Source organism: Pteropus medius, unplaced genomic scaffold (genome assembly GCF_902729225.1).
Source record: "Pteropus medius unplaced genomic scaffold, Ma_sr-lr_union100, whole genome shotgun sequence".
NCBI lineage: Eukaryota > Metazoa > Chordata > Mammalia > Chiroptera > Pteropodidae > Pteropus > Pteropus medius.
This window is the reverse complement of record NW_024344321.1, coordinates 538,474-563,072: the sequence shown is the minus strand read 5'-3', so window position 1 is coordinate 563,072 and position 24,599 is coordinate 538,474. Positions and strand designations below refer to the sequence as shown.

General features: G+C 45.1%; 3 protein-coding genes across 3 annotated transcripts in view; 1 reads left to right on the top strand and 2 right to left on the bottom strand.

Moving 5' to 3' along the window:
- RNASE13 (ribonuclease A family member 13 (inactive)) overlaps positions 1 to 20,080 on the top strand; it is a 31,654-nt gene extending 11,574 nt beyond the window's left edge. Inside the window, exons 2-3 of the mRNA XM_039869858.1 lie at positions 17,911 to 18,349; positions 18,638 to 20,080. Of these exons, the coding sequence (XP_039725792.1) occupies positions 18,643 to 19,104 (462 nt within the window). The 5' untranslated portion in view covers positions 17,911 to 18,349; positions 18,638 to 18,642 and the 3' untranslated portion in view covers positions 19,105 to 20,080. The remainder of the gene's footprint in view (positions 1 to 17,910; positions 18,350 to 18,637) is intronic.
- LOC120608078 (ribonuclease 7-like) lies at positions 10,555 to 11,849 on the bottom strand. Its single transcript, XM_039869856.1, has 2 exons — positions 11,642 to 11,849; positions 10,555 to 11,132 (listed from the first exon to the last, which is right to left on the bottom strand). The coding sequence occupies exon 2, from the start codon at positions 11,090 to 11,092 to the stop codon at positions 10,622 to 10,624; it is 471 nt and encodes a 156-aa protein (XP_039725790.1). The 5' UTR covers positions 11,093 to 11,132; positions 11,642 to 11,849; the 3' UTR covers positions 10,555 to 10,621.
- Positions 20,081 to 20,757: 677 nt separating the features above from the next.
- TPPP2 (tubulin polymerization promoting protein family member 2) lies at positions 20,758 to 24,325 on the bottom strand. The gene is made up of 5 exons (XM_039869853.1): positions 23,771 to 24,325; positions 23,005 to 23,142; positions 22,179 to 22,357; positions 21,791 to 21,944; positions 20,758 to 21,026 (listed from the first exon to the last, which is right to left on the bottom strand). Exons 1-5 carry the CDS (start codon positions 23,855 to 23,857, stop codon positions 20,841 to 20,843), a joined length of 744 nt encoding a protein of 247 aa, XP_039725787.1. The 5' UTR covers positions 23,858 to 24,325; the 3' UTR covers positions 20,758 to 20,840.
- Between the last annotated feature and the right edge of the window lie 274 nt (positions 24,326 to 24,599).

The window sequence follows — 24,599 nt, the reverse complement described above, 5'->3', positions numbered from 1 at the left end:
TGTAGGCTGTGGTGGGGGTCTGGCAGGTGGCGGCCATATTGTAGAAGGATTTATGCAGAAAAGTGTTGAGGTCTTTGCAGTGTTTTGTATACTTGTTGGCATTGCCTGTTGCCATGTTGCATCCTGGGGGCTGGGCTGCTTGTTTGAGTTTCAAACCCCTGTGCTGAGGTCATGTGTTTGGGCTTGGCACTGAATGGGACCTAGGCCACCTAGAGGCAGGCAGCAGGAGCAGCAGCAGGAGACAGAATCCTGCTCTGGCAGTTGCCTAAGGGGGACAATGCCACAGAGGAAGAGGTAGGTGGGTGAGTAGATCACCAAATGGAGGGCCCTGCTAGCCCTTCTAAGAATTTCGTACCCTAAGTCAATCATTGCAGGGCTCCTGCAGCCTTGAATATTTAAGAACACCATTGGCATTTTATTGTTCAGTCCCAGCAGATCATGTACTTTTTTATGCCCCCAATAAATACTTATATTGTTTATCCTTCAAAAGAGTTTTATGAAGTGAGTATGATTACTTTTCTTTATATATGAGCCAACTGAGACTCAGAAAAGTTAAGGAAATTGCCCATCGTTACACAGCTAGAGAGTGTCAAACACAAGATTTTAATCAATGCCTCTTGGTTTCCAAAGCTCCGATTCTCTCCACCTGCCCATGTTTCTTGTGTGAAACTCTGAGAAGTCAGACTACAAAAGGAAGCTAATCTTGGAAGAAAAATAAGCCATGGGTCCATAACTCACTCTCCTAGGCTAACTCAAGCATTCCTGAAAGAGACAATATTAAGGTTGTGGAGTCAGGCTGATTCCCTTCTGTTCTGAAGCCCAGTTTCTCATTCTCAGTAACGGAATCACTGTTCCAGCAAGCAAAACGTCATAGTGAGTTAGGTTCCTTCCATGGCCAATGGTTTTCCCTGTTGGAGAAAGTTTTGGAATGACAGAGGGTCAGAACTGGAAGAGTCCTTAGAGGTCATCTCAATAACCTCCCTATTTTACAGATGAAGGAGCTGGAAGTCTCGAAAGAGCAGTGTCCTTCTCGAGTCCACCAAATGAGTGGCAGAGCTGGGGCCAGGAGCTCCTTGACTTTCAATCTACCCCTTTGGTCTAGTGCCAGGCTGGAAAAAGAAGGAGAAAGTGTTTTCCAGAGGCAGACCATAACGAGTGTTTCTCTGTTTGCGGTTTAAGTGGTGCATAAACATTGCCTTCAATAATTCTTTTCTAATCCTACTGATAACATTTAGAGAAAAGTCTACTTTTACAGAAAGAAGGTCAATTCTTTGTTTCTCTCTTCTTTTCGACAGACCTCAGGCTGAGTCTTCAGCTAAGAATAATCTCTCGATAGAATTTTTAAACAGTAGGTGACAGTCATTATATTTATTTTTACTATTATTTATTAGGTAGTACTCATTCTGTGAAATATGGTGTTACACAGTTTTGTTTTCAAAGTATTATTTGAATTAAATGAGCACATACATATGGAGTAAATTATGAATTAGTGGCAGTAAGTGGATATTGCAACAGTTGTCAGAGGAGGAAGCAAATGACTTAAGTTGGGGAACTTGCTCTGGGTACAGCCTCTTAGATCTGTGTCGGTGTGTTGGATGCCACCCAATATCTCCGCCTCTGTGATCTGTGTGACTTCACTGCCTTTTGATAAAATGCTCCTCATAGTGGCTAAAATCACTTAGGCAACTAGGATCTGCATTGCCAGATAGGAATCTTCTGAGACGTTTGTCCCTCTGCCTCTAAGGTGGAGCCTGGGTCACTGGTGGAGCTCACCTTTTCTATGGTGGGTCTCCTTTCATGTACTCCTCCCACAAAGCTGATAAAACATTGATTCTTGAACCCAGGAGAACATTCTCCAGCAAGCAGTTGACTTGGGCCCCAGGGAGCAAATATATGTATGTATTTATCTATCCAGGAAGTCATTTCTCTTTTACAGGCCTTCTGGGATGGAAGAATTACTAAGCGATTATTCATTAACAGTTGCAGACCCAAGCTTCTGGCTTTGGAGTGAGAGGGTGGGAATGGCAGCAGGAGTCAAGGGCTGACAGAAACATTTCATGCCGACCGAGATGATAGACCACAAACTTTGCAAGCTCTGAATCAAATTAAGTTGCAAACATGCTTTCCCTCAAGTAGGTGCTGACCCTGCACCTGGCTAGCCCCACTCAAGGAGGCCTGGGGAAGGGGTTCCTTTGATTGTGTACTTGATCTGGGTCACACGTCACAAATTTTCCCAACTGCTACCGTCTCAAGGCTGTGTTATCTATTAAGCACTAGAGGCCCAGTGCCTATCGTCTGGGAAGTTTTCAAGGGCCTACGATATTTGAGACTGGAGAAACAAGTATATTAGCTCCAATACAGGAGAAGTCAACTGCGAAATCAAATTTAAAATATTTACTTACTTGCTACCACAGTAACATAAAGCCGATTTCATTTGTTTTGAAATTTGGCATGTATAAAGAGTTGATTACATTGGAAAACAATCTTAGGTTAGATTTTCTCATTTTACAGCAATTCTCAAGTACCACGATTGTAGAAGGAACAATGCCAATTACAAATTCCCTGTAGTCAAGTAATTTCAGAAGTAAAACTTATTAAAATCTCTTCAGATACATTTCTGTAAGAATGATATTGAATGAGGAATATATATTTGATATATTCGATGTGGTGTGATGAAATATTATAGAGCCTGGTATGGTCTGGTGGCATTAAATATGGCCCTAGACATTCTAGGGCCAGTTGCCTTGAGTGTAATATTTATTCTGCTTTATTAAAGGCAGCCAGGGTAATACAAATCACACTCCTTAACGGTCAGGTCAGCACAGGGTTGTACATCAGCAACAGGAGGACAGGAATATTACTAACCGCCATTTATGAACATCTAATATGTGCTTAGCACAGTGCTAGTTGATAGCTATCACTTAAAAAGATGCTTACTGTGTGTCAAGGTGTTATGCTTTCTATATGATTTTATATACAAAACAATAGTATGTGTTCCATGTTATTATCCCCATTTTACAGAAAAGAAAATAGACTCGGAGAGGTTAAGATTTAGTAAGTGGCAGGGCCAGGACTGAAAATGAAGTCTGGCTCTAAAACTGTGTTGTCCCTCTGTGCCACACTGCTTTCCTGCTTATGGGCTGAGTCACTTTGTGTCCAAATTCTGTTTTAATAGGCTAGTCTTCCTTTTGTCTCCTAGACGTGCTTTACTCCCTCCAACTTGACTTCTTTTTTTTCCTCTTACCTGGGAGCCCTCCCTCAAATATTATCGACCCGTCAGAGGTTAGCTGTATCATATCATCTTGATCATGGTCCCATGCATAAAGCTTCCTATATAACTCGACCTCAGGCTAATCCTTCTGGAACATAACGTTCTTTAGCATTAACTCCGGGTGCCACTTATTTGGGCTCTTGTTATTTAGCTCTTACATGTGTATCTAGTTTTCCCAACTAGACAGTAAACTCACAGGTCAAGCAGGAGTCCGGTCCTTTCATGCTTCTCTTTCTCCATAGTGCCAGGCACACTGATAGCTCACGAGGATACTCGGTGACTGTGTTGAAGTGAATCTTCTCTCAGTCTCCTCATCATTTGTAACATGAAGAGTTTCAGTGTAGTAATTTCTAAAATGCCCCCTGGTTCTAACACTCTATGAAATAAGAAGAAACATCAAAGTGCTAGTAGCCAGACTGGAACGTGAGGAAAGGACCTACAGGAAGACCCCAAAGGTAGCTCAAAAGAGGGGTGGTAGAGAATAAGCATTGATCTCCTAAGGAGCAGTTTTTTTTCATGAAAGGTGGGTGAGAGTGCCACAAAATTCCATTTGGGTTGCTGGCCTGAAGTCCAGCAGCACCAAGAGGTAGTCTTTGAACTACCAGTGCCACTCTCAGTGTAGGTGTCAGGCTTCAAACTGCAAATAGCCTCCTGGTGGTGAGAGGCAGACTCTTCAGGAAGAAGGGGGTTCTAGAGGAGCGGGCCAGTGCAGAAGGGGCCAGGGCCACTGCAAATGACCAGGAGTGGCTAAGGGGAAAATGTTCTGAACCTTGGCTTGTGTTCTGTATAACAGGGGTCTCTAACCCTCCGGCTGGAACTGGTCCGTGGTCTGTTAAGAACCAGGCTGCACGACAGGAGGAGAGCAGTGGGCAAGCTAGTGCAGCTTCATCTGTATTTGCAGCTGCTCCCCTACGCTAGCGTCACCACCTCAGCTGCACCTCAGATCATCAGGCCTTAGATTCTCATGAGAGCAGTGGTCCCTGGTGCCAAAAAGGTTGGGGACTGCTGCTGTATGAGATTGTCCAGACAGGTTCCTGGTCCCTCAGTAGAGGGCAATGATGGATCAGTAGAGGGCAATGATGGATCAGAGGTTCGTATGAGGACAGGTGCAGCTGTGACCGACCAGCTGGAAGCTACACTGCTCTGATAAGGCGCTCATGACAGGGTGTGAGAACTGTTGCTGGTGCTGCTTCTCCCAGGTACCAAGGCTGAGCCGAGCTGGGATGTAGAAGCCTTGAAGTAAAATGCACCCAGAGACAAGGCGAATGAAGGTATAACATTGGCTTCAGGAGGCAAGTGGCTGTTGATAGTACTCTTTCTCTAGGCACAGCACAAAAAATTTTTTGCTAACTTTCTGCCAAACAGCTTATACCTCCATGGTGGACCATGTGGGGCCAGGACAGGTGGCTGGAAGGAGCACTTAACTCCTAATAATGGATTACTCTGACATCTGGGCATTTGACTAGCTCTGGCTGTGAAACATTATTGGAAAATGAGACCGAGATTGTGAATATTTAGATCCCCAGTTACTTGTGAGTGTATATAGCAATATCCGTGGGAGAGAGAGAAGAGGGAGAAGAAGGGAATAGTGCAAACAGAATGAAAGTCTAGGAAGCTGGGTAGAAGTGAGCTCAGGCCGACAAAGCCCAGAGGGATAAAAGGATGAGAGGGCCACAAGGCAGCATCCTACTTCTGAGCAGCTGTGGAGAACAACAGGGCTACCTTGCCCCAGCTTCTGTGAAAGTCCTCCTTGGTCTATTTGCTGGGATTGTGGTGTTGGCAATGAGTCAACAACTAGGGCAGGGGAACTGGATCGGTCTCAAATTGAGGCAGGAGCCTTGTCAGAAGCTTCCACAGGGAATCTCTCCAAGAGGGGTCCCTGGCTCTGAAGGCCCATAGTTATGGGATACCCTGGATCCTGGTTTCTGAACTCTGAGCCTTGCAGCCCTGTCCCGTGAAATCCAGTTGCCACACTCCTGGGCAACCTGATTCTGTTTCTCGGTCAATTTTTTTTTACCGTGTAGCTCTTTGGAGCTTTCTCAGGGAGCCGGTACCCCTGTGATCTTGCCTCAGTGGATGGATTGTTTCCTTTTGTTCTTGATGGCAGGATCTGTCCTCAGGAAAAGGATGTGGTCTTCACCCCAACCAGAGGTGAGGCATGTGGCTCCCCTCACACGGGTTTTGTGGCCTTTAGCTCACTACAAGCCTGTGTGCAGCATTTGGACCTCCCAGGGTTGACAATGATGACCATGATGAAAACAATCATAACTAACATTTGCTGGGTTTCTATGTTCCAATCACTGTTCCAAGTGCTCTGTGTCTATCTTCTCTCTCTCTCTTTCTCTCCTCCACCCCACCTCCCCGTCTTTCTCTGTCTCTCTCCCTATCTCTGTCTCTGTCTCTCTCTCCGATTCAGCATGCAAAGGACCTTCCTATTGTCCTGGACCCATGATTATCTAATCTTCCTCACCCAATTCTTCAAGAGAATTACTAGTCAGAGACATAGACTCATGGAAAGAAAGTTAAGGAAAACCTCATCAAGGCCAGTGTACTCCTGCCCTAGGCTGAATGCAGATGTGTGCCAAGAGTATGCAGACCACAAGATAAATGTCTTCTTTCCCAATTTTACTAAAACTATTTTAGAGGGAGAGGAAGTAAAGCATTATTTTTATATAAAATAAAACTATATGATGGAGTATACTGAAAAATTCAAATAAATTGCTTTTAAGAAATAATTAAAAAAAATTTTTTTTGTCTGACCTTGAGCCTTTATCTACTCTTGGCTAGGAGCTTTTTTTTTTTTTTGGCAAGGGGAGGCTGAGGAGGAGTTTGGTCTCCTTTGTTTAAATTCCTTTTTTCTTCTGTCACGAAAGTCAGGCCTACTCCATCCATCACAGGTTTGGCCACTTAACCCTTAACACCACAGTAATAAATATAAATGATCTCGAATTTTTTCTACATGCAAGCCACCGTACTAAGTGCTGTATATATATTGTCATATTTAATCTCCATATTATTCCTATGAATTAGGTTACTTTTATATAGATGAGGAAATTCCCATCTCCCTAAGAGTAGAAGACTTTCTAGCACGGTATGTATTTTCAGTATGGATAGACATCTTTCCTTTCCTCCCCTCTTGTAAACTGTGGACTTCCTATGAGACCTCTTTAGTCATGTTTTCTCATGCCTCTGTGGCTTCATGGATGCTTCCAAGCTTACTGGCTTTGGAGTCTTGCACAGGTAAACATCCTACTAAGAGCTGTAACTGCTCTTTCTACCCCTCCATGGTGGGATGGAGGTAGGAGGAGGGCTTTAAAACAGCGAGGATCTTGAAGCCCTTTTGGAGGGCTCCAGTTATGCAAGAGCAGAGGAGAAAAGTGATGAAATGCGCCAAGGCTCTCTTCAGAGAGAAGGCTTCCTGGATGTTGCTGCTACTGGTATGTTTTCTGCTGTCATAGCTCTAGGATTATTCCCTAGAGCCATAGACACTATGACGAGAGCCAACTGAATCAATGTGAGGAGAAGGATTCTGATATTAAGGGTATTTCCTTCCTCCTACACTTTGCCCTTGAGATCAGGACCTTTCTCCTCACATGAACTCAGTTGTCCCTCTTCATAGAATCTACAGGTCATTTACTCCAGAGTGTGGAGACGTTGAGGAACCAGCATCAAGTAAAAAAGTCTCCTGCCTAATCTACCTCAGTCTCACTCCTAGGAAAGCTAACTCACTCCAGCTCCAGATCTTGGGTTAATTTCTTTAATTCCATTTCTGTTCCTTAGGTCTAGATTGGAACAGTTCTTTAATGTCATCTACACAAGGCTGGGCAATACTTCCTTGGACACCCTCTTACCCATTCCAAGCTCTCACCCCCAGCAACAGAAATATCTCATAACTGATCAGTCTCCTCTCCTATTTTTCAGCTTTCAAATAGGCATAGATCAAGTTCAGCTTGACTTGGTATTAGCCCAAACATGTTATTCATTTTGGACCTCAGCTTTGACCTTTGGAAGGCTGAATAGCCAAATGCCTATTTTAACATTATTCCCGGCACCCCTAAACTTGGCTGTGATCAAGATCATGTGAAAGAATAAGGAACTGTCAAACTGAATCAGCGAAAGCATCAGTAATGAGAACAAAGCAGGTCATTTCAATTTATTATTAAATATCTGAAGAATCACTTTCAAATAGTGGTGAGCATTCTATGTGAAACTTGGAGTGAAATTTTCTTTAAGAACTTTTTAAATGTTAAAATTCCATCAGCCAGCGGAAGTATAAATGTATATTTATTATTTTAAGATAAATGCTGTAATAATTAGTGGTTATGAAAGCTTATGTTATACATGAAACAATTACTAAGAATTTTCACATAGTTAAAAATAGAAAAATTAGTTGACAATTAATATAAATAATAGGAGAGTGTATATTAGCAGGATAATTTTAGAAAGAACTTTATAAGCTTTTTCAGCCCAAAGTATTTGTAACAATTTAATAAATAGTAGAAACACTATTTAGTTTAACAGATAGTATAAGGCAGAACAATAAAAATTAGATTATGTTATAATTCTATCTATGATTTCATTATATCATAATCTTTGAAGAATTGATTAGTATATTAGTATTTGTCATGTTAAATAAAATAATCCTTAAGAACTATACTTTTGGGGGAAGTAGACAGGGAAAAAATTTAAATCATTTTTTCAATTAAAAAAATAAAAATAAATAAATAAAGAACTATACTTTTTAGGAGGATTTTTTTATTGAGATATAATTTACATACAGCGAGTATACATACAGTGAGTAAACCGCTTATATACAGCTCAGAGTTTCACAAAGTAAATATTTTCAGGCGAGAAAGAACATGTCCAACTTACCTCTCACCCCTTGCCAGTTAGTACTCTCCAAGGTGGTTTCTACCTCTATCCCCACAGATTACTTTGGATTATGTTTAATTTTTAGATATTTAATACTATTTAGGTCAGAAGTCTTTCAAGAAAAAGTCCTGTTTGGAAATTCTTCTCATTTTGAGAGGATACATCAAAAGCATAATTTTAGCCACTTCAAAATTTTATGAGGAGAATGTCTTCAAAACCATAATATCACATAAGGAAAATCATCAATAAAGAATGTATAAAGAGTTGTGAAAAAAGAATAAAGTGAAGAGAAAAGTCAGCTATGCCCAAGTATTTTGCACCTCATTTGAAAATCTATTTAGAATGATAAGTGTCTAGCATAGTGACCACAGGATATAGATTTTACACTCAGCCATTTGGTCACAACAGATAATTTGTGTACCTCTTATTTCAAGCCTCTATGATGTATTTAGTGCATCTCTACTTTCAAGACTTATCAACTTATTGGCCCCACACTCTGCTTGAATTGTTCAATGTTCTCTTTTCCTTTCTTTTGATTATCCCTTCTTTACCTTCTCACCTGTCATCTCAAACCACCCATCCCACCCAATAGGACTCTCTGTCTGCAGACTTGCCCTCTAACTGACTCATGAACAAGGTAGTCGCAGAAGAAAGCCCTCAAAGCAAACTAAGTGGGGTATATTGGTCTGCATGTTTGCCAAAGGTGGATATGACTGGACAGGGATATCTCTAATACTACTGCCACTGCTATTACTAATTGTCATTATTATTGAATGACAGTGCCTGGGGCTGACTAAGGCTCCATAAAAGTCATTTCTAAATCTCCCCACAATCCTGTTGGGTAGGTGGTATTACTCCCATTTTGCTATATGGAAGCACAGCTACAGAGAGGTTTAGTCGTTTTCTGGAGGACACGTAGCCGGCAACTCCTGAGCCAAGATTTACACTCAATTCTATCTGGCTCCAAAGCTTCCTCTGACTCTGGTAAGAAGTAAAAGAGAGCTAAAATTGTTAGACAGGATAGGCAGAGAGTAGACTCCCCAGCCGGGAAGGGAAGGTCTAACAATTTAGCTGGGTGCTGAAGGAAGGGCAGGCGGGATTGGTGTGGGATGGGGCGTGGTGCAGTTTGTCTGGGACTGAGATAAAGGAAATGGGAAGGGGCTGGTGAGGGTCAGAGTGGCAGGCAATGTGGGAGGGGCTATTAGGACCACGGCAACAAATGGCCATAGTTTCTCCAGCTCTGCTGCTAGGGAGGGAGAATGGTATCTGTGGCCCAGGGGAACAAGGAGGTGGCATTTCCATATCTCAACCTCGATGGCCTGGGAAGAGTGCCAGAGTAGAGAGTCAGGGAAGCACCGAGGCAGAAGAGATGACTATCAGGAGGAAGGAAGCTCTGGCAGCTCCCACCAGCCTGCTTGTGACAAGCAGGTTCTGGGTCAAGGAAGTCTCTTGAGGTCAGGGGAAATGTGACCTGGAGCAGGAGGATAAAGCTGGGACACTCCCCTTACCCTATGCCTTCAGGCCAAGGGGATCTAGCCAGAGCCAGGCCCAGGTCCCACCCAGGTTGGAAAAGCAGGGGGCTGGAGAAGCGGGGGGGGCAGTTAGAGAGGCAGAAAGACGAGAAAGCAAGAGAGAATGAGTTAAAATCCCTGAAGCACCTTATAAACAGTATTTTGGCTAGAGAGGCAATGACCTTTTTGCAGTCAACACAGGGTAACTGGCTCTTCAGGACTCACAGGGTACATTTCTTCATGGGTGAACTCGTACCTAGTTCTCCTCTCGTCCCTGAAGAGGTCTGTCCTTCTTTTGCCCAGTGGTAAAGTAGAAAGTGCACCATATGTAGAATGAGGAGACATAGGTTCAAGTCCAGGTGCTGCTACTAACCAACTTCACAAGCTCTTTAATTAATTAAGCTTTATGAAATCTCAATTTCCTCATCCTTAAAGAAAGTGTCTTTAAATCTATTTCACAAGGGACTCGTGGCTACACCATGGAAAGCATGAAATGCTATATAAATATGAAATGGTACTTTGTCTTTTCATTCCAGCACCTCTCTGCACAGAGACCACCTCACTAACACGTCAGAGTTGGGGAAGATTTCTAGTTTAGGAAAAGGAACAGCTCTGTTCATAAACCCCACAAAACTCTCTTACATCTATTTCCTCCTCTCATGCTGCCATGATAAGATGGGGCAGCAGAAAGATGTACAAATCTGCCCCTACCCCTGTAGCCCCTTTCTTGGTGGGGATAAGTTTCTGGGAAAAGAGCAACAAAAAAGTGAAAGACCATCTCTTCTGGAGCTTAGCCCACTGAGGTATCGACCTCAGCTTCCCCTCAGCCATTCAAAAAAGCCTGAGCTAGGAAGGCCCCCAAGAGATGAAGGGAAGAGGACCTTCTGTGCATATGAGGAGAGAGGGGCGGTGGAGAGGCCTGGAGGAGAAATTAAAGCACAGCCCCAGAGTAAGGAAAGCTAGAAACCTAACGGACTTTGTCCAAGTGCACAGGAACCAGGTGGAATTTTCCAGAGTCCCCTTTCTGGCGACGGTCACAGGCTATGACGTAGGAAGCACGCATTTTCTTCTCTTTGTACCTGCAGTTTGGGTACTTCCCTGAGGTGAGCTCACATGTGGTCAGGGACACAGGACCTCTGCTCTGGTGGCAGTTTTTATGGCCATTCTTGCAAGTTATGGTGGAGGTCTGACAGGTGGCAGCCACACTGGAGAAAGATTCATGCAGGAAAGTGTTGAATCTTTTGCAGTGTTTTGTGTGCTTGTTGATGTTGCCCATCGCTGCGTTGCAGCCCTTGGGGCTGGGTTGCACATGCTGAGTTTCAAACCATTGAGCTGAGGTCATGTGTTTGGGCTTGGCACTGACTGGGACCTCGGCCATCCACAGCCCCAACAGCAGGAGCAGCAGCAGAGGGTAGCATCCTGTTCCGGCTGGCGCCATCTCTCTTAGGGGGAATAGTAGGAATGAAGAGCTGGGATCACTGGGGACAGAGAGCAGGTGGTGTTCAGTTGAGAAATGAGCCTTCCTATCCCTGCTCCTTCTAGCTAACCACCACCTCCCTCCCCTCTTTCACCCTGGGTCTCATTCCTTCCTCCCCATCTTGTGCCATATCCACGGTGACCCCAGCACCTAGCCTTAGGTCCCATCTCCTTTACCTTGTATACCCATCTTCTTTCATTCTGTCACTCTTGCTGCCCACTCTGTTCTATCTCCTCTCCTTCAGGTCCCATGTTTGTGTCCCTATGTTCCTATCCCTTTCCCTGTGTCTCATCCACTCCATGACCCAATAACCATCTCCTCCGTATCCCCATTTCGTGCCTCCATGCCCTCGGCATCACTCTCCTCTCTCCCCTATGTTTGTCCTCATCCCCTCGACACTGAGTCCCTTCCTTTGTCCATCTTATCGCTCACCTGGGTGTACTCTTAATTGATCAGAACCCATCTCTTCTCTGTCCTATCTCATCATCCATGTCCTGCCACCCGCCTCACCTCTCACTGAGTCCTTGCGATGCCCACTCCTGCTCAGCGGACTGAGGGTGCGCCTTCCACCGCTGGGTCTCAGCTCTCTGAGGGCCTCTTCTGTCTGCCTGACTCCTTAAGAGCTGGCCTGCGCTATATTGCTTCTGTTTGGGGGCGGGCTGGGGAGCAGTCCTGGAACAGGAAATGAATCAGGTTCATACCTCTCCACTCATAGGTCCCAAATAGCCAATACCTACAGAGCTAGTGTACTTGCCTAAACATGTATGGCAATGAGGAAGCTTGAATCCTCACACTCAAAGACGAGATTTAGTCCCTGGCCACATGATCTTAATGACTCTAATAAAGCACCTGACCTAGGTGTCAACCCAAAATAAATTTTAGGGAGAGTTGTCATTTATCTCCTCCTACGTAGTCTCTGGTTCATGATTCTGGGAAGAGTCAGTCACTGTGGTGATAAGGATTGCTTTTTCTCTGACTTGAGATTCGGATAGAATAGCCTGGAAATTTTCTTTGTATGGTTTCTTGTCACCAGGATTTATTGCTTACCTTACAGAGGAGATAGAGAAGACAGTAACAGTAGAGAGGCCATGTAAACTATCTTTATGATGAGGTTTGTGTTCTTGCCCAGAAGTTAGGGTTTCCAGTCAGGAAGATTTGGGTGTTTATTTTGAGGCCAAGAGGACATTGGTTTAGTAGATAGCACAGTTGTGGGTCAAAGTGAAGGATCTTTGGAAAAAAAGTGGTGTTGGAGATGAGAACCACCACTAGATGGCAACAGAGAGCCAGGAGCAAGTTCACACAGGCCTCCAGCTTTTCTGGTTCACCCTCAGTGAGGCTTTCCTTGGCTGTGGGAACAGCATTCACTGCTTTGTTAAGCTGCCTGAATCTCTGCAGTTTGAACTTCTGGATGGAGAATTATGCCTCTCATGCTGTAGGAATGCAAATGTGTGGAGATAAAATCCATGGTTTAAAGCAGATTGTGGATAGAATGCAGATCAGCACAGGCCACTCCAGCCCTAGACTGGAGGTGGGGTTAGATGAAGGGGTGGGAGGCCAAGAGCTCATTTGAATTCCTAGCCCAGACTCCTTCTCACTTCTCATTATTCTAGAGTGAGATGTTTCCAAACCACGACTTGCACTGACTCTTGTGTTTTCCTGTCATTTTAATTCTTCTAGTTTGCTCTTCAACTCCATTAGGCCGGGTTCTCCAGATGGCTGCCTTAGTGCTATGTGAAAGTAAAATATCCACAGCCCTATTGTCTCAGGTCAAAGGAAAGGGAAAGTAAAGGTTTAGGTTCGCACGCAAAATTTGAGGCGTTGAATCTACCACTTGCACAATTCAAGCTAAAACGCTTACTTTGCCTCAATTTGAATAAGGCAGGCGATTTGATTTATTTGCTTAAATTATCCAGCTTCCAAGATGTGCTTCATTTTGCTCTTGGTAAATTTTTTTTTTTTACATGTTTGGGGCAATAGGAAAAGATAATGGGATGGGGAGACAAGGTTAGGGAGAACAGAAGGAATCAGACGGAAAGCCAAAGACTGGTGTGGGACTCTGGCGGAAGAGAGAAGAGAAAATTTAGAGAAAGGAGAGCAGAAGACAAAATGATAGGAGAGAAGATGGGAGGGAAGAAAACCCCTCACACAAGCAGCCTCTATCCAGGGATATGAGGTCGTTACCCTAACCTTCTTCTCATTATTAGATTGCCACAGTCATTGCTCTTGGCCCAACTTCTTCCCAGGCCGCTGGTGTGTGTGCGTGTGTGTGCGTGTGTGTATGTGTGTGCGTGTGTGTTTAAATTCATTGGGGCGGGTGTTGTGAAAATCCTAGCAGTGCCAGGTGGACCTCTGCCTGTCTTCTCCACAAGACAACAGCTGCTGCTTCCTCTAGCCTGTGCTGAGTGGGGATGAGGGGGGCTGGGAGAGAGGAGAGCTGGGCCTGGATTGGTGCCCACCCTTCAGAGCCCAGCCTGTCTCTTTTCCGGAGTTCCACACAGCCTCTGGATACCAATGGAAAGCCCATGAGAGTTTCCCTCCAAACAGGAGCAGATATGAGCTCTGTTGTCCTAATTTTGTAGCTCCTAGGATAAATAAAGGTAATGGGCTCATTTTTGTCGAATGGGGAAAGTGAAACAAACAGCAAATTGGGGTCAGATGTGGAACTTGCTTTGGGTCTTTGAATTCTCATGACCTTTTCTAGAGCAGCTGTGGGTCTGGAGGCAGCACGGACAGAAGGTTGAAATCCTTGGCTCTGAGACCAATGTCTATAGGCAAGCTAGGATGTAGGAGAGGGGAACTTGTTTTGGGTCCGAGACCTCCCTTATGAGAGGTCTCATAAGCCATGTCAGCTCTCCAGTTATCAACAGAATAAAATATAAATTCCTTAGCCTGATGTTCAAGGTCTGCCACAATCTGACTAACATGTCTTTCCAACTTTATCTCTGACTCTTCTTCCACTGAGTGCCTCAACCTTAGCCAGGCTGGTTGTCTCTCTTTCTCAAACATACCTTTCATAATTCTCTTTATCTCCACTTAATCCCCAAGGTCCCAAGATGGTTTCTACCCGCCAAAACTTGCTCTGATCCTCCCAATTCATAGGGATCTTTCTCACCTCTAAATTCCTACATTTGCTGTCTTGAAGACATACGATTTTCTGCCTTAAACCATTGGTTATTTATTCATATATATTTATCATTTTCCTCCAATTTAGACTGTCAATTCTCAGAGGACAAGGACTATCTGTTACGCTTCTTTTGTACCTCCTATAGGACACAGTATAGTGTCTTACAGATAAGTGACCTTAACTGATTCAGCTTCTGGTTTAGAGGCATTCACTCTGCCTCTGAATGACCCCAGCCCCAGGTGAGACCATGACCAACCCATGGTGTTGGTTAGTAGATCGAGGAACTGACAATGCAGTTCTTAGACTTCAACCCTGGGCTTGAGGTGAAGCTCTGAGAAGTTAAGATGTCTGAAGCAATCCTTTGGGTTCAAGGACAGTCCAGGAACTATCCGCGACACAGTATGCTGTTTGAGTAATTCGAGTTGGATGGGGCAAAAAGTGATGCCACTGAGATGAGGTGAGCTCACTCGGGGAAAAGTCTCAGGGTTCCTCTCAATCATAGAAAATCACCTATGCACCTGGCACTCTAGCCAGCTGTTCTAGAAAAGCTTACCCTTGGGGAGGGGAGGAGAGAGAATGTATAGATAACTACCTGCAGAGGGTCACCTTTATGGAAAAAATAACTCAAAATTGTTTCAGTGGTGAACTATCAGTACTCCTTTTGCTGATAGAAAAACCAGTACCGTTGTAAGCAAAATCTAACAAACATGTTTCTAAGTCCTGGATATTTACCAATCTTTTCTAATATATAAGGTGTAAGTAAGTCTACACTTGTTTGGAAATCTGATTCATTGGACCAGTGTTTCTCAGTCTCAGCGCTATTTACTTTTTCGTGTGGATGATTCCCTGTTGTGGGAGCCATCTTGTGCAATGTTGGAAGTTTAGCAGTATCCCTGGCCTCTACCCACTAGATGCCAGTAGCACCTTCTAGTTGTGACAACCAAAAATGTCTCCAGATATGACCAAATTGTGGCCGCCCCCCCCACCCTTGAGAACCACTGAATTAGATTTATGATCTTTAGCAAGCTGCTGTCCCTCTCTAAAACTTAGTTTCTTCATCTCTAGGGTAATTTTTTTTGTGTTAAGTCCATTGTAATGGGGTAACAATTCCACGAATCTCAGGCTTAGGGAGCAGATGAAACCATGGCAAGGATGTCAGAATGGAAGAAGCAATCCTGTGGATCAACACCTCTAGGATAGAAATTTAAAGACCAGACCACCAGGATGGCAGTTTGAAAACCAAAGGCCCATGGCACAGTCAGCCCTTGTCCTGGCCCTGTGTTCATGCCTTTGTAACATATGTTCATACGGTGTGTCATCCTACTGAATTGTAAATTGAATCTGGACTGTCTTATTTACTTTTGTATTTCCCCCCAAATTTGTCATAGTGCTTTTCAATGATATTTAAAAATTAATTTTTATAATATATTTTAGAGTAATCAAAATGAGGTATGGCTAATAACAGAAAGCTTTGCAAAGATGAATTTTAAGTCAAGTATTAGAGGGGGCTCTAATTGGCAGAGTGGGGATGAAAAAGGTCACTTGGCTCATTGGGAGAATGAAAGAGGCTTTGTGGTGAATCGGGAGAAAAAAGTGAGTTGGTGTAGAACCTGGAAGACCATCCCCAGTTATCCATTTATATATTATTTAATGGTTAAAAGGCACTTTCATGCTGACCATCTCATTTTATTCTTATAGCCTCATGAGATAAGGAAGGTTTTAATCCCATTTTATAGAAGAAACAGACACTCAGTAGGTTATCCGATATCAAGTCCTGAACTCTTTACAATGTGCTCTTCCATTTCTGTAATTGTGTGTGCAGAGGTGAGTGGTGGTGGGTGGGTAGTGAATGAAGGAAGAGGAAGACCAAGAGGCATGAAGGGCCTCTTCTTCTTTTCAGGGAAGCTGCTGCCTTGAACATATAGGGAAGAGGTGGCATATGCTTTGAGGTGGAGACCACACAGTAGTAAACTTCCTTAAAACAAAGACTTGAGTCAGCTAGGCTCAGGCACAACCCTGCACAAGCTCCCACTCGGTATTGGCTTGTAGACTAGCCTGAAGGACACAGATGAGCCACCTGCCTGTGCAGGCTTTACTCTCACTTGCTTGGCTGTGCACACTTCCCTGGGGAGGACTTCCATCCGAGCGGAAGCTTCTTATACAGGATCTCTGGGCTGAGTCTCCATTGAGTCTCCACTGAGTCCACTGAGCTAGCTCAATGGACTTAATGGGGGTGAGAGCAGAAGAGAAGGGCAGATTCAGGGTGGAGGTGATGACATGAACAAGGACAGTGAGGTGGAGTTGGCACCCAATGGGGGAAGCAGACAGACACAGAGTTGCAGCTGGATGGGGACAGGTCATGGAAGGTCTTATATCCTCTGAGGCACAGAGTCTTAACCAGAATTGGAGTGTGTGTTGTCCAGGAAGGGGAGAGCCTAAGCAGGGAAAGAAAAAGAAATGGAAGGGATGGGTTTAGGAAAAGTTTAGATAAGATTGCCAGGGCTGAATAACTGATGGACTCATGCTCATATTGAGTTTCATCATGTGCCAGGCACTGGGCTAAAGGCACTTGACGTACACTTTAATGAATTCTAATACTGCCACAAGGTATATATAATATTACTCTCATTGGCAGATGAAGAAATTAAAGTTTATAGTATTTTAGTAAACTTAGATTGATGGTGTACAGCCTATAAACAGCAGAGCTAGGATTCAATTTCTGGTGTGTTTTACTCAAAAGCCTGCTCTTATCTACCATGTAGACGCTGCCTCCCCACAGACGGGATTAGGGAGAGGACAGGCTCTAGGATCGCTCTCAGATTTCTTGTGTAGGTAACTGAGGAAGTTGAGATAGACAACACAAGAGGAGAAGCAAGTTGTGAGAAGGACGAGTTCAGTGTTGGACTTATTTGTGCTGTCAGAAAGAGCAAGTTAGGGGGGCTGTGAATGAGGAACACCAGTACACCTCTCCGTACCCCCTCCTGATTTACACGTTGGTCTTGGAGCACTCAGCTTTCTGCAGTCTGACTCCCCCGCTCCAGCTCTCCAGGGAGACTGTGGTAGGCTCTCCTGAGAGGAAGCCCACAACCTGGATCACAACCTGCAGGGAGACTGGGCTGAGAAGCCTGTGGAAGTCAAGGACTGTGGCTGGCAGGCTCTAGGGAGCTGGCTCTTTGCTTGTGATGAAGGGGCAGGGGTTGACGAAAAAGAAAGTTGGGAGCCCAGCCCTTTCCCTACATGACCATCAGCAGCAAAAGTCGGATTCATTGAGCTCAGATAGCCCACACCCCGCTCAAAGTCAAGGCTATGCTGTCTAATGACCTGACAAGTTCGGGGCTTCAGGGTCAGCATGCAAAAATTTCCAGGTGCGTTCGGACTCCAAAAGGGCCTGAGGATAATTACAGGTGAGGGAGTTGTGTGACCGCGTCATTGTGATTGTTGTGAAGTAAATGATAGGGACTGGGGGGGTCCGCAAGACCACGTCTTGGATTCTCAGTGCAGCACTCTGGTGGGAGGTCCTTGCATGTGCTTGGCCTCCTGGGCTCCTGTGAGTGGGACAAGAGTGTGGCAGATGCTCTGCTCTCTAAGGGTTAGGAACAAGCAGCGCTTTGTTCCTCAGAAACATGACAGTGCTTTTCTTCTTACCTCTTTGTAGGAGAAGGCCCACGGACCAGAGAAAGCATTAAAGCCCAAGAATTTAGGGACTTCTGGCAAGGAGTGTGGGACTGAATGTTCTTATGACACCAGAAAGGAGGAGACCAGATAGCAATGTCTCTTTCCTTCCTCCTATTCAACCCCCTCAGCACAGAAGCTTCTCAAATTCAGGGGACATTCCCTCCTCCCAGACTGGCCTTTAACCAGAAACCTGTTCAGCCTCTTCTCACCTGTGGGCAGTCTTTGGCTTCAGGCAAGAAGAATCCCTGCCCCCTGATGTGTTCATCTTCCAGCTCCTGTCCTTCTTCCAGAGCAATCAGAGAATCGTAGCTCAGCCTGTTCCTTCTATTACTTCTGCATTTTTTACCAGAAGGGTTGACTGGGGCCAGAGATAATTGAGAAGAGTTGCTTACCCAAGCGCCATTTGGACCTCTTATTCTGTAAGTATTACAACTGATGGACTGGGTGAGGCTGAGACCATAGGTGGACTAAGGGGTGGGGGTGGGGGGAATGGCTGAAGGTGGCTGACTGGCTGGGTGACCTTAGGCAAGTGTCTCCTCTCTCTGGAGCATGAGATCTAGGGCTGGATGATCTGTGAGATACAGTCCAGCTCTTATGGCGTAGGAGAAGGCACACAGGGAAGGCTGGGGGAATGCTGGAGGCTCCGGGAAGGAGCAGCCAGCCACTGTGGGCCCACCTCTGCTACAACACCATAACTCTACCTGCAGGAAGAATGGCACCAGCTGCAGCCTGGCTCCTGTTACTCCAGCTTAGTCTAGAGCCAGCTCTGGTCATGAATATCGGGCTACAGATGGCCATCAGAAACTTCCGCATCGTAAACATTGACTATCCCAAGGTTAAATACCCAGTGGATTTCCAAGGCTACTGTAATGGTATGATGTCCTATGTGCGGGGCAAAAAGCAAGATTGGTATTGCCCAGAGACCCATTATGTGATACACGCCCCCTGGAGAGCCATCCAGAAGCTCTGCAAGCACTGTGAGAACTTCTGCGATAATTACAATCAATATTGTACAGTCACAAAGGACTCCTTACCCATCACAATCTGCTCTCGGGTCACCAAACAGCCACCCCCCAGCTGCAGCTACAATGGCACCCTAACCAACCAAAGGATCTATCTGCTCTGTTCCCAAAAGTATGAGGGTCAACCCATAGATGTCATTGGCACCTACTAGGAAAAGGAGGGTTTGATCCTGAACCACCCCTCATTGCCACCACAGACCAGCTGTCCCCTTTGCCAAAACCCTGATTCCTGGTACAAGGCTTTCTCCCTGACTTTGAAGGCAGGCAGGGTCTCCTCCCAAGAGACCAGGGAGGTGAGAAAAATGTCCAGAGCTTTGGTCACCATATAAAGTTATACTATCTTCTGGCTCTTTCCAACTTGTTTCCGCCCCCGCCCCCACATGCCCCCTCCTTCTCTTTTTCCCACAGTTTTACCCACTCAAGAAGCTGTGCCCATTTGGCAGCGATCGTCTATCCACTAGGCCAGATCTTGATTTCTGGATGGAGGTCCTGAGCCTCAGCTCACACCATGGCAACAGGCACTCAGCTCTATGTCTCAACTCCCCACACCTACCACCTTTCTCTTCTCTGTCTTCCTCATTTCCTTAGGATTCCCTCCACTCACTCACCCATACAATGGGTGTCTCTTTCTATAGGAATATCCCTGAAACCCTTAGGTTCATTTTAGACTCAGTTCCTCAGAACCCCCCTCAGTTCCCAGTCTGCTTCTCACTATGAAATCATGGATCTTTTCTTCATGTTTTTTCCTCCCTCCTTCTGCCATGGAGCCCAGTGCAGTCTCCTCGACACTCCCAGCCTCCTTGAGTCACCTGTCTTCTCCAACCTCTTTCCCTTCTACCATTTTCCCCTGGCTCACTGGAGTTTCAGGTTAATCTTCTTTGACCTATCCCCCCAAAGATTCCTGCATCCTATTTCTTCCCTAAACTCCTAATGTCTCCCAAACTCTAGGATCTGCCACCAACAAGATGGGTGAGATGGCCTAGTTGTAGTCACAGAAGGTTTTAAAACCACATCCGAGTTATGTATCACCATTGGATGAACCTGGGGGATGGGTACATGGAACCCCTCTGTACTATTTTTCCATCTTCCTGCGAATCTATAATCATTAAAAAAGAAAAAGATGAAAAACACATTTGACTCAGTTCTGACTTCATTTTTTCCCCCTCAGTGCACTAGAACTCCTACTCTCGGAGTCCTGGAGTCCACCCACCTCCAGCCATCTTCTTGGTCTACTTTTAGCAGTCAGTAGGACCTTCTGTTCCATGTGAACCATGATGGAGTTGTGGTGGGGTAAAACTCACTTCCAGCTGGGTGTTGAAAATGGATTCTCCTTTCCCTCAGCTCTAGAACAAACTTGTAGTCGGGTTCAGGCTAAGTAGATCTTTGGACCACCCTACCCGACTTCTATTTCTCCCCCAATAAAACCTGGATTGCAACAGATTAGGAAGGTGGACGGACAGGGGTCTGGTTGGTGGCATCTGGGACATCCTATGTCAAATCAGGAGTTGCTACTTCCCTTTGGCAGGTAGAGGGGAGTGGATAACAGTAATGTGAATTCAAGTGGCAAATACTTTTGCCTCCACATCTAGTTCGCCTCTTATCTCCAATTATATTCCTCAGCCCTGATCTTAGAAGCAGTTGTTGAAGGGAATGCGAACTTATGGCTTGGAGGCATCAGGCTAAGTAAGGCAAAAGATGGCGAGCTAGAAACCCTGACTCCTTGGGCTTTCTCTTCTCTCCTCTCTCTACAGCAACGGGTCCATCCATCTCACCCTGGTAGAAGACAGAGCTCATTAGCTGCTGCACACACAGATGTTTATTGTTCCCCAAGCTTCCTGGTGTTAAAGATGCAGGGTCAAGGGCTGGCAGGTTAAGATGAGGCTACTCCCTAGTGGTCCTTCTTATCATAGGTGCCAGCACCCTTGTAGCCACTCACATAACCTGAGTTGTCGGTCATCTCCTCCCGTCCTGCGATGCCTTTGCCCTTGCCACTCTCATCAAAGCGCTCCTTGTGGGTGCCGGTGTACTTGCTGGTATCCGTCAGCCGGCTCACTCCACCAACGGTTGTTGCTTTCTGTAAGCCAGAGGATCATGGGTCTGATCCCTCTCCCTCCTCCTCCACTATCACACCCCTTCTCTAAAGATGGCCTTTGATTCTGCTGGTGTTCTACCCATGGCGTGGTGCCACCTTTTCAGGGCCCATGTGGCTATGGGCAGGAACTGTGGCAAGAGCTACCTACTTGTGAGGGAGGAAAAGTCTGGTGTGTGGGAGTGAGTGAAACGTGTGTAGATTTTTCTGCTTTATTCTGACCAGGCTTCAGCCAGAAGACTTCAACCCCAGACCCAATAAGCGATGTCCCTCCCACTGGGTACGTCCTATTTGAAACCTAGAGTAGAAAAAGCTTTTAGTAGAGAGGGGACAAATAGAGAACAGAGAGTAGGCGAGAGGCAAGAAGTCAGAGATTAGACCTTTCACAAGAGCAGGAAGAAGAGTGGGGATCAGGTACCAAGTCCTCTGCACTCTGTGTCCACCAGGCCCTAGTTGCTTGGCTCAGATACTGGACTCTTGGGAATGAGTCTAAATTTTACTATTAAAATAGCCATGGGCCTTGGGCAAGTCACTTCTCCTCTCTGGGCCACAGTTTCCTCATTTCTGAAATGATTGGATGATCTCTAAAGTCTGTTCCAGTACCAACAGTGCCCCAGAGGCTTTTTGCCCTGCCTCCCTAACCTATCACTTGGCAGGTGTCAGGGTCATCAGAGTGTGGGAGAGGAGGTGGGAGCAGCAGGGATTTAAGGAAGCAGGGTTAAGTATTAGGGATGAAGAATGTCACTCACAGTAACACCAGTGGTAGCTGGATCCTTGCCCTCCATGAGTTTATAAACGTTCCCCAGGGCTTCATCTGGGTTCTTCTCTTTGAACCGCTTTTGGCCCAGTTCCTTCATTGCCTCCTGGAACTGTTGAAATGTGATGGTTCGGGCATTCTTGGCCCTAGTCAGACAAATCCAGGGACTCTGGAATATGAACTCATTACCTTCTAAGGTCCAAACCTCCCTTTACTCAGACTTGGCCACCTAATGTCTTGAGGACAGGGAATAGACAGTGCCAGGTACCCGGTAGGTGCTCAGTAGACCCGTTACAAATGTTCCATCCCATGAACCCTTCCATGTCCCACTAGTTTGCTTGTTCTACTCACCACCCCCACTCCTATCTTTGGTCCCTTACTTGACTTTGCTGAATACGATGTCCACATCAGTGGAAGTGACCAATTTGCCATCCATGATGCCACAGTCTTTACACAGCTTTGAGAAGTTTTTGTTGTTCATTTCAGTGCCACTGCTTGATGATTCTCCAAAGACAGCAAACCGCTGGAATGTTTTTTCTGCTTCTGATGCCATGGTCAACTGGAGGTGAGGGAGGAGAGTAGTGAGGGGAGACGTGGGGGTGAGGGAGGGGAAGGGAAGACTGAAGGGAGGGGAATAAGGACTGGGGTTAAGATAAAATTGGAATCAGCAGCAGGAACAAATCCCTACTCCCTTTCCTCTCTACCCTCTTCTCTCTTACTCCCATTCCACCCACCGTTCTCAGCACTAGGGGTACTAGTGTGAATCTTGCATTCTGAGTAATCACCACCACCACTCACTTCCCCACCACTTTTGGTACCTAGGAGTGCCCGGATGGTGTCTGACCCTTCCTTCGTATGCAAGTGTGTGCAGATATGTGGGAGCCTGCTGGCTGGGGAGACTGTGATAATGGGGAGACAGACAGGGGAGGAGATGGAAGGTTCTATGACCTCAGTAGTGTTTATGTGACATCACCTTAGCTATAGCCCTGGTTTTGGGAGGAGGGGTGTTTTGGTTTCCCTACCAAATGTGCAAGTTGCCAACCTTCTGATCTCTCCAGATGATCAGACTTCCCACATCATCCCAGCCCAGCTTGATCAAGTGTGCTGGGGCCCAGTCAAATCGCCTTATGCTCTGCCCCTCAACAAAGGTTGAAGAGAGCCCAGGGAAGGGGTTAATAAAAACAGTTGGCATCAGTTCAACATTACTTTCCTTTCTCCTCTCCAGGCCCAGGCCAACATGGAGAATTCCACTGGCTTTGGCAGACCAATCTCAATGGGAACTTTAGATGGCGACCAATAACGGGCCCAATGTGGAAAGGGCATGGGTCTTGGAGTATAACAGATCTGCGTGAGTCAGGGTGAAATAGGTCAGGGTGAGCCTGAGTCTCAGACTCTGAAAGTCTTCCAGATAAGTTTCTGTGCAGGTCAAGAATGCTCCTCAGGGGTTCTTCTTCGGCTTTTTCTCTAGCCAGAAACTGTATAGATGGATAAACTTCAGGGACCTTAAAGTAGAGCAACTAGGTTGGTGACTTCCTCTCTTTTCTGTCTAAGCAGTCACCAGTTCCTATAAATGTTTTTTCCTTGTCTTATACATCCATTCCTTTTTTTTTTCCGTTGCTATTACTCTCACACTTTTTGAAGTCTTTGTCATATCTAGGTGATTACGCTGACTTCTAAATGATCTCTTTCCTAAGTTGAATGCTGTATCCCCACCTACCCTATGATTCATCTCTATTAACCCCTCCAACAGATTACTTTTCACAAAACTATTTTTTATTCACTACTGCTCAAGAACACTCTGTGGATCTTTGGTGCCAAACTTTTTTTCCTGTCATTCAAGGACCTTCATATGTGGCCCCAATCTATCTTACTAAACAATACCCACCTCTCATCAATATCATTCTTCATCTGGGGCCATAATGGCCTAATCACTACATACTTGCGAGGCTACCTCATAGTGGAAAGAACATACCCTTGGAGTGGAATGAATCTGGGTGAGGATTTGAGTCCTAAGTTTGTCACTTATTAGCTGGTTGGTCTTGGGTAAGTCACTAAACATCTCTGAGCTTTAGTTTTCTCATCTGTACAGGAAGGATAATAATACTTAAACTGTGGTATTGGGGGATAATACATGTGAAGTACTTTGCACAAAGCAACTACTATTCCATTCTTCAAAATAACTTGTGTATTTCTGCCCCCCAAATTTTCCCACATGCTCTCTCTTCATGGAGAGAATACCCCTCTCTCCTATTTAAATACTCCATGGCTGCACTTGTCGTAGGGTGGCTCACCCTAGGAACAAGCCCCTTTTCTTCCTCTGAATTATATTAAGACAAGGTTCCGAGTCTGTGGGCCATGGCCTCTTGGGGTGAGGATTTCTGGATTAGTACAAGGGCCCTTGGAATCGATATGTATATATGTGGATTGTCAACTGAATAAACAATATGCTTTGTGCATATAAGTATCACTATAGACAAAGATATCGTGATTATCAGAACATTATACAAACCTACTTGAAATTATTGCTAAATTCATGGTTTGTCTTTATCAGAATATTAAAACCTTCATGTGGGAATGGAAATCTCTGAACTCTCACTTGAGAAGCATGGGAAACTATTGTCATAGGACTTACTGTTTAAACAATTCATCTTATACATAGGCCATTTTTCTTAACTTTTTCTCTCTTTACCTTCTCTCAACTATTTCATCATAAGCTTCTAGAGAGAGTATGACTAGACTTCACACTTCTTTGAATTCCATCTATACAGTGGCTTCTCGTAGCAAATACTTAAAACTGTTGC

Coding starts and splice junctions, on each gene's coding strand:
- TPPP2 (XM_039869853.1), bottom strand. CDS start 23,857: ATGTTTAGTGACTTACCCAAGACCAACCAGCTAATAAGTGACAAACTT. Junction 22,358..23,004: donor CCTGGAGAGGAGAAAGGAAA/GTAATGTTGAAC, acceptor CCTCACCTCCAG/TTGACCATGGCATCAGAAGC. Junction 21,027..21,790: donor CAGCTACCACTGGTGTTACT/GTGAGTGACATT, acceptor TCTGGCTTACAG/AAAGCAACAACCGTTGGTGG.
- LOC120608078 (XM_039869856.1), bottom strand. CDS start 11,092: ATGGCGCCAGCCGGAACAGGATGCTACCCTCTGCTGCTGCTCCTGCTG.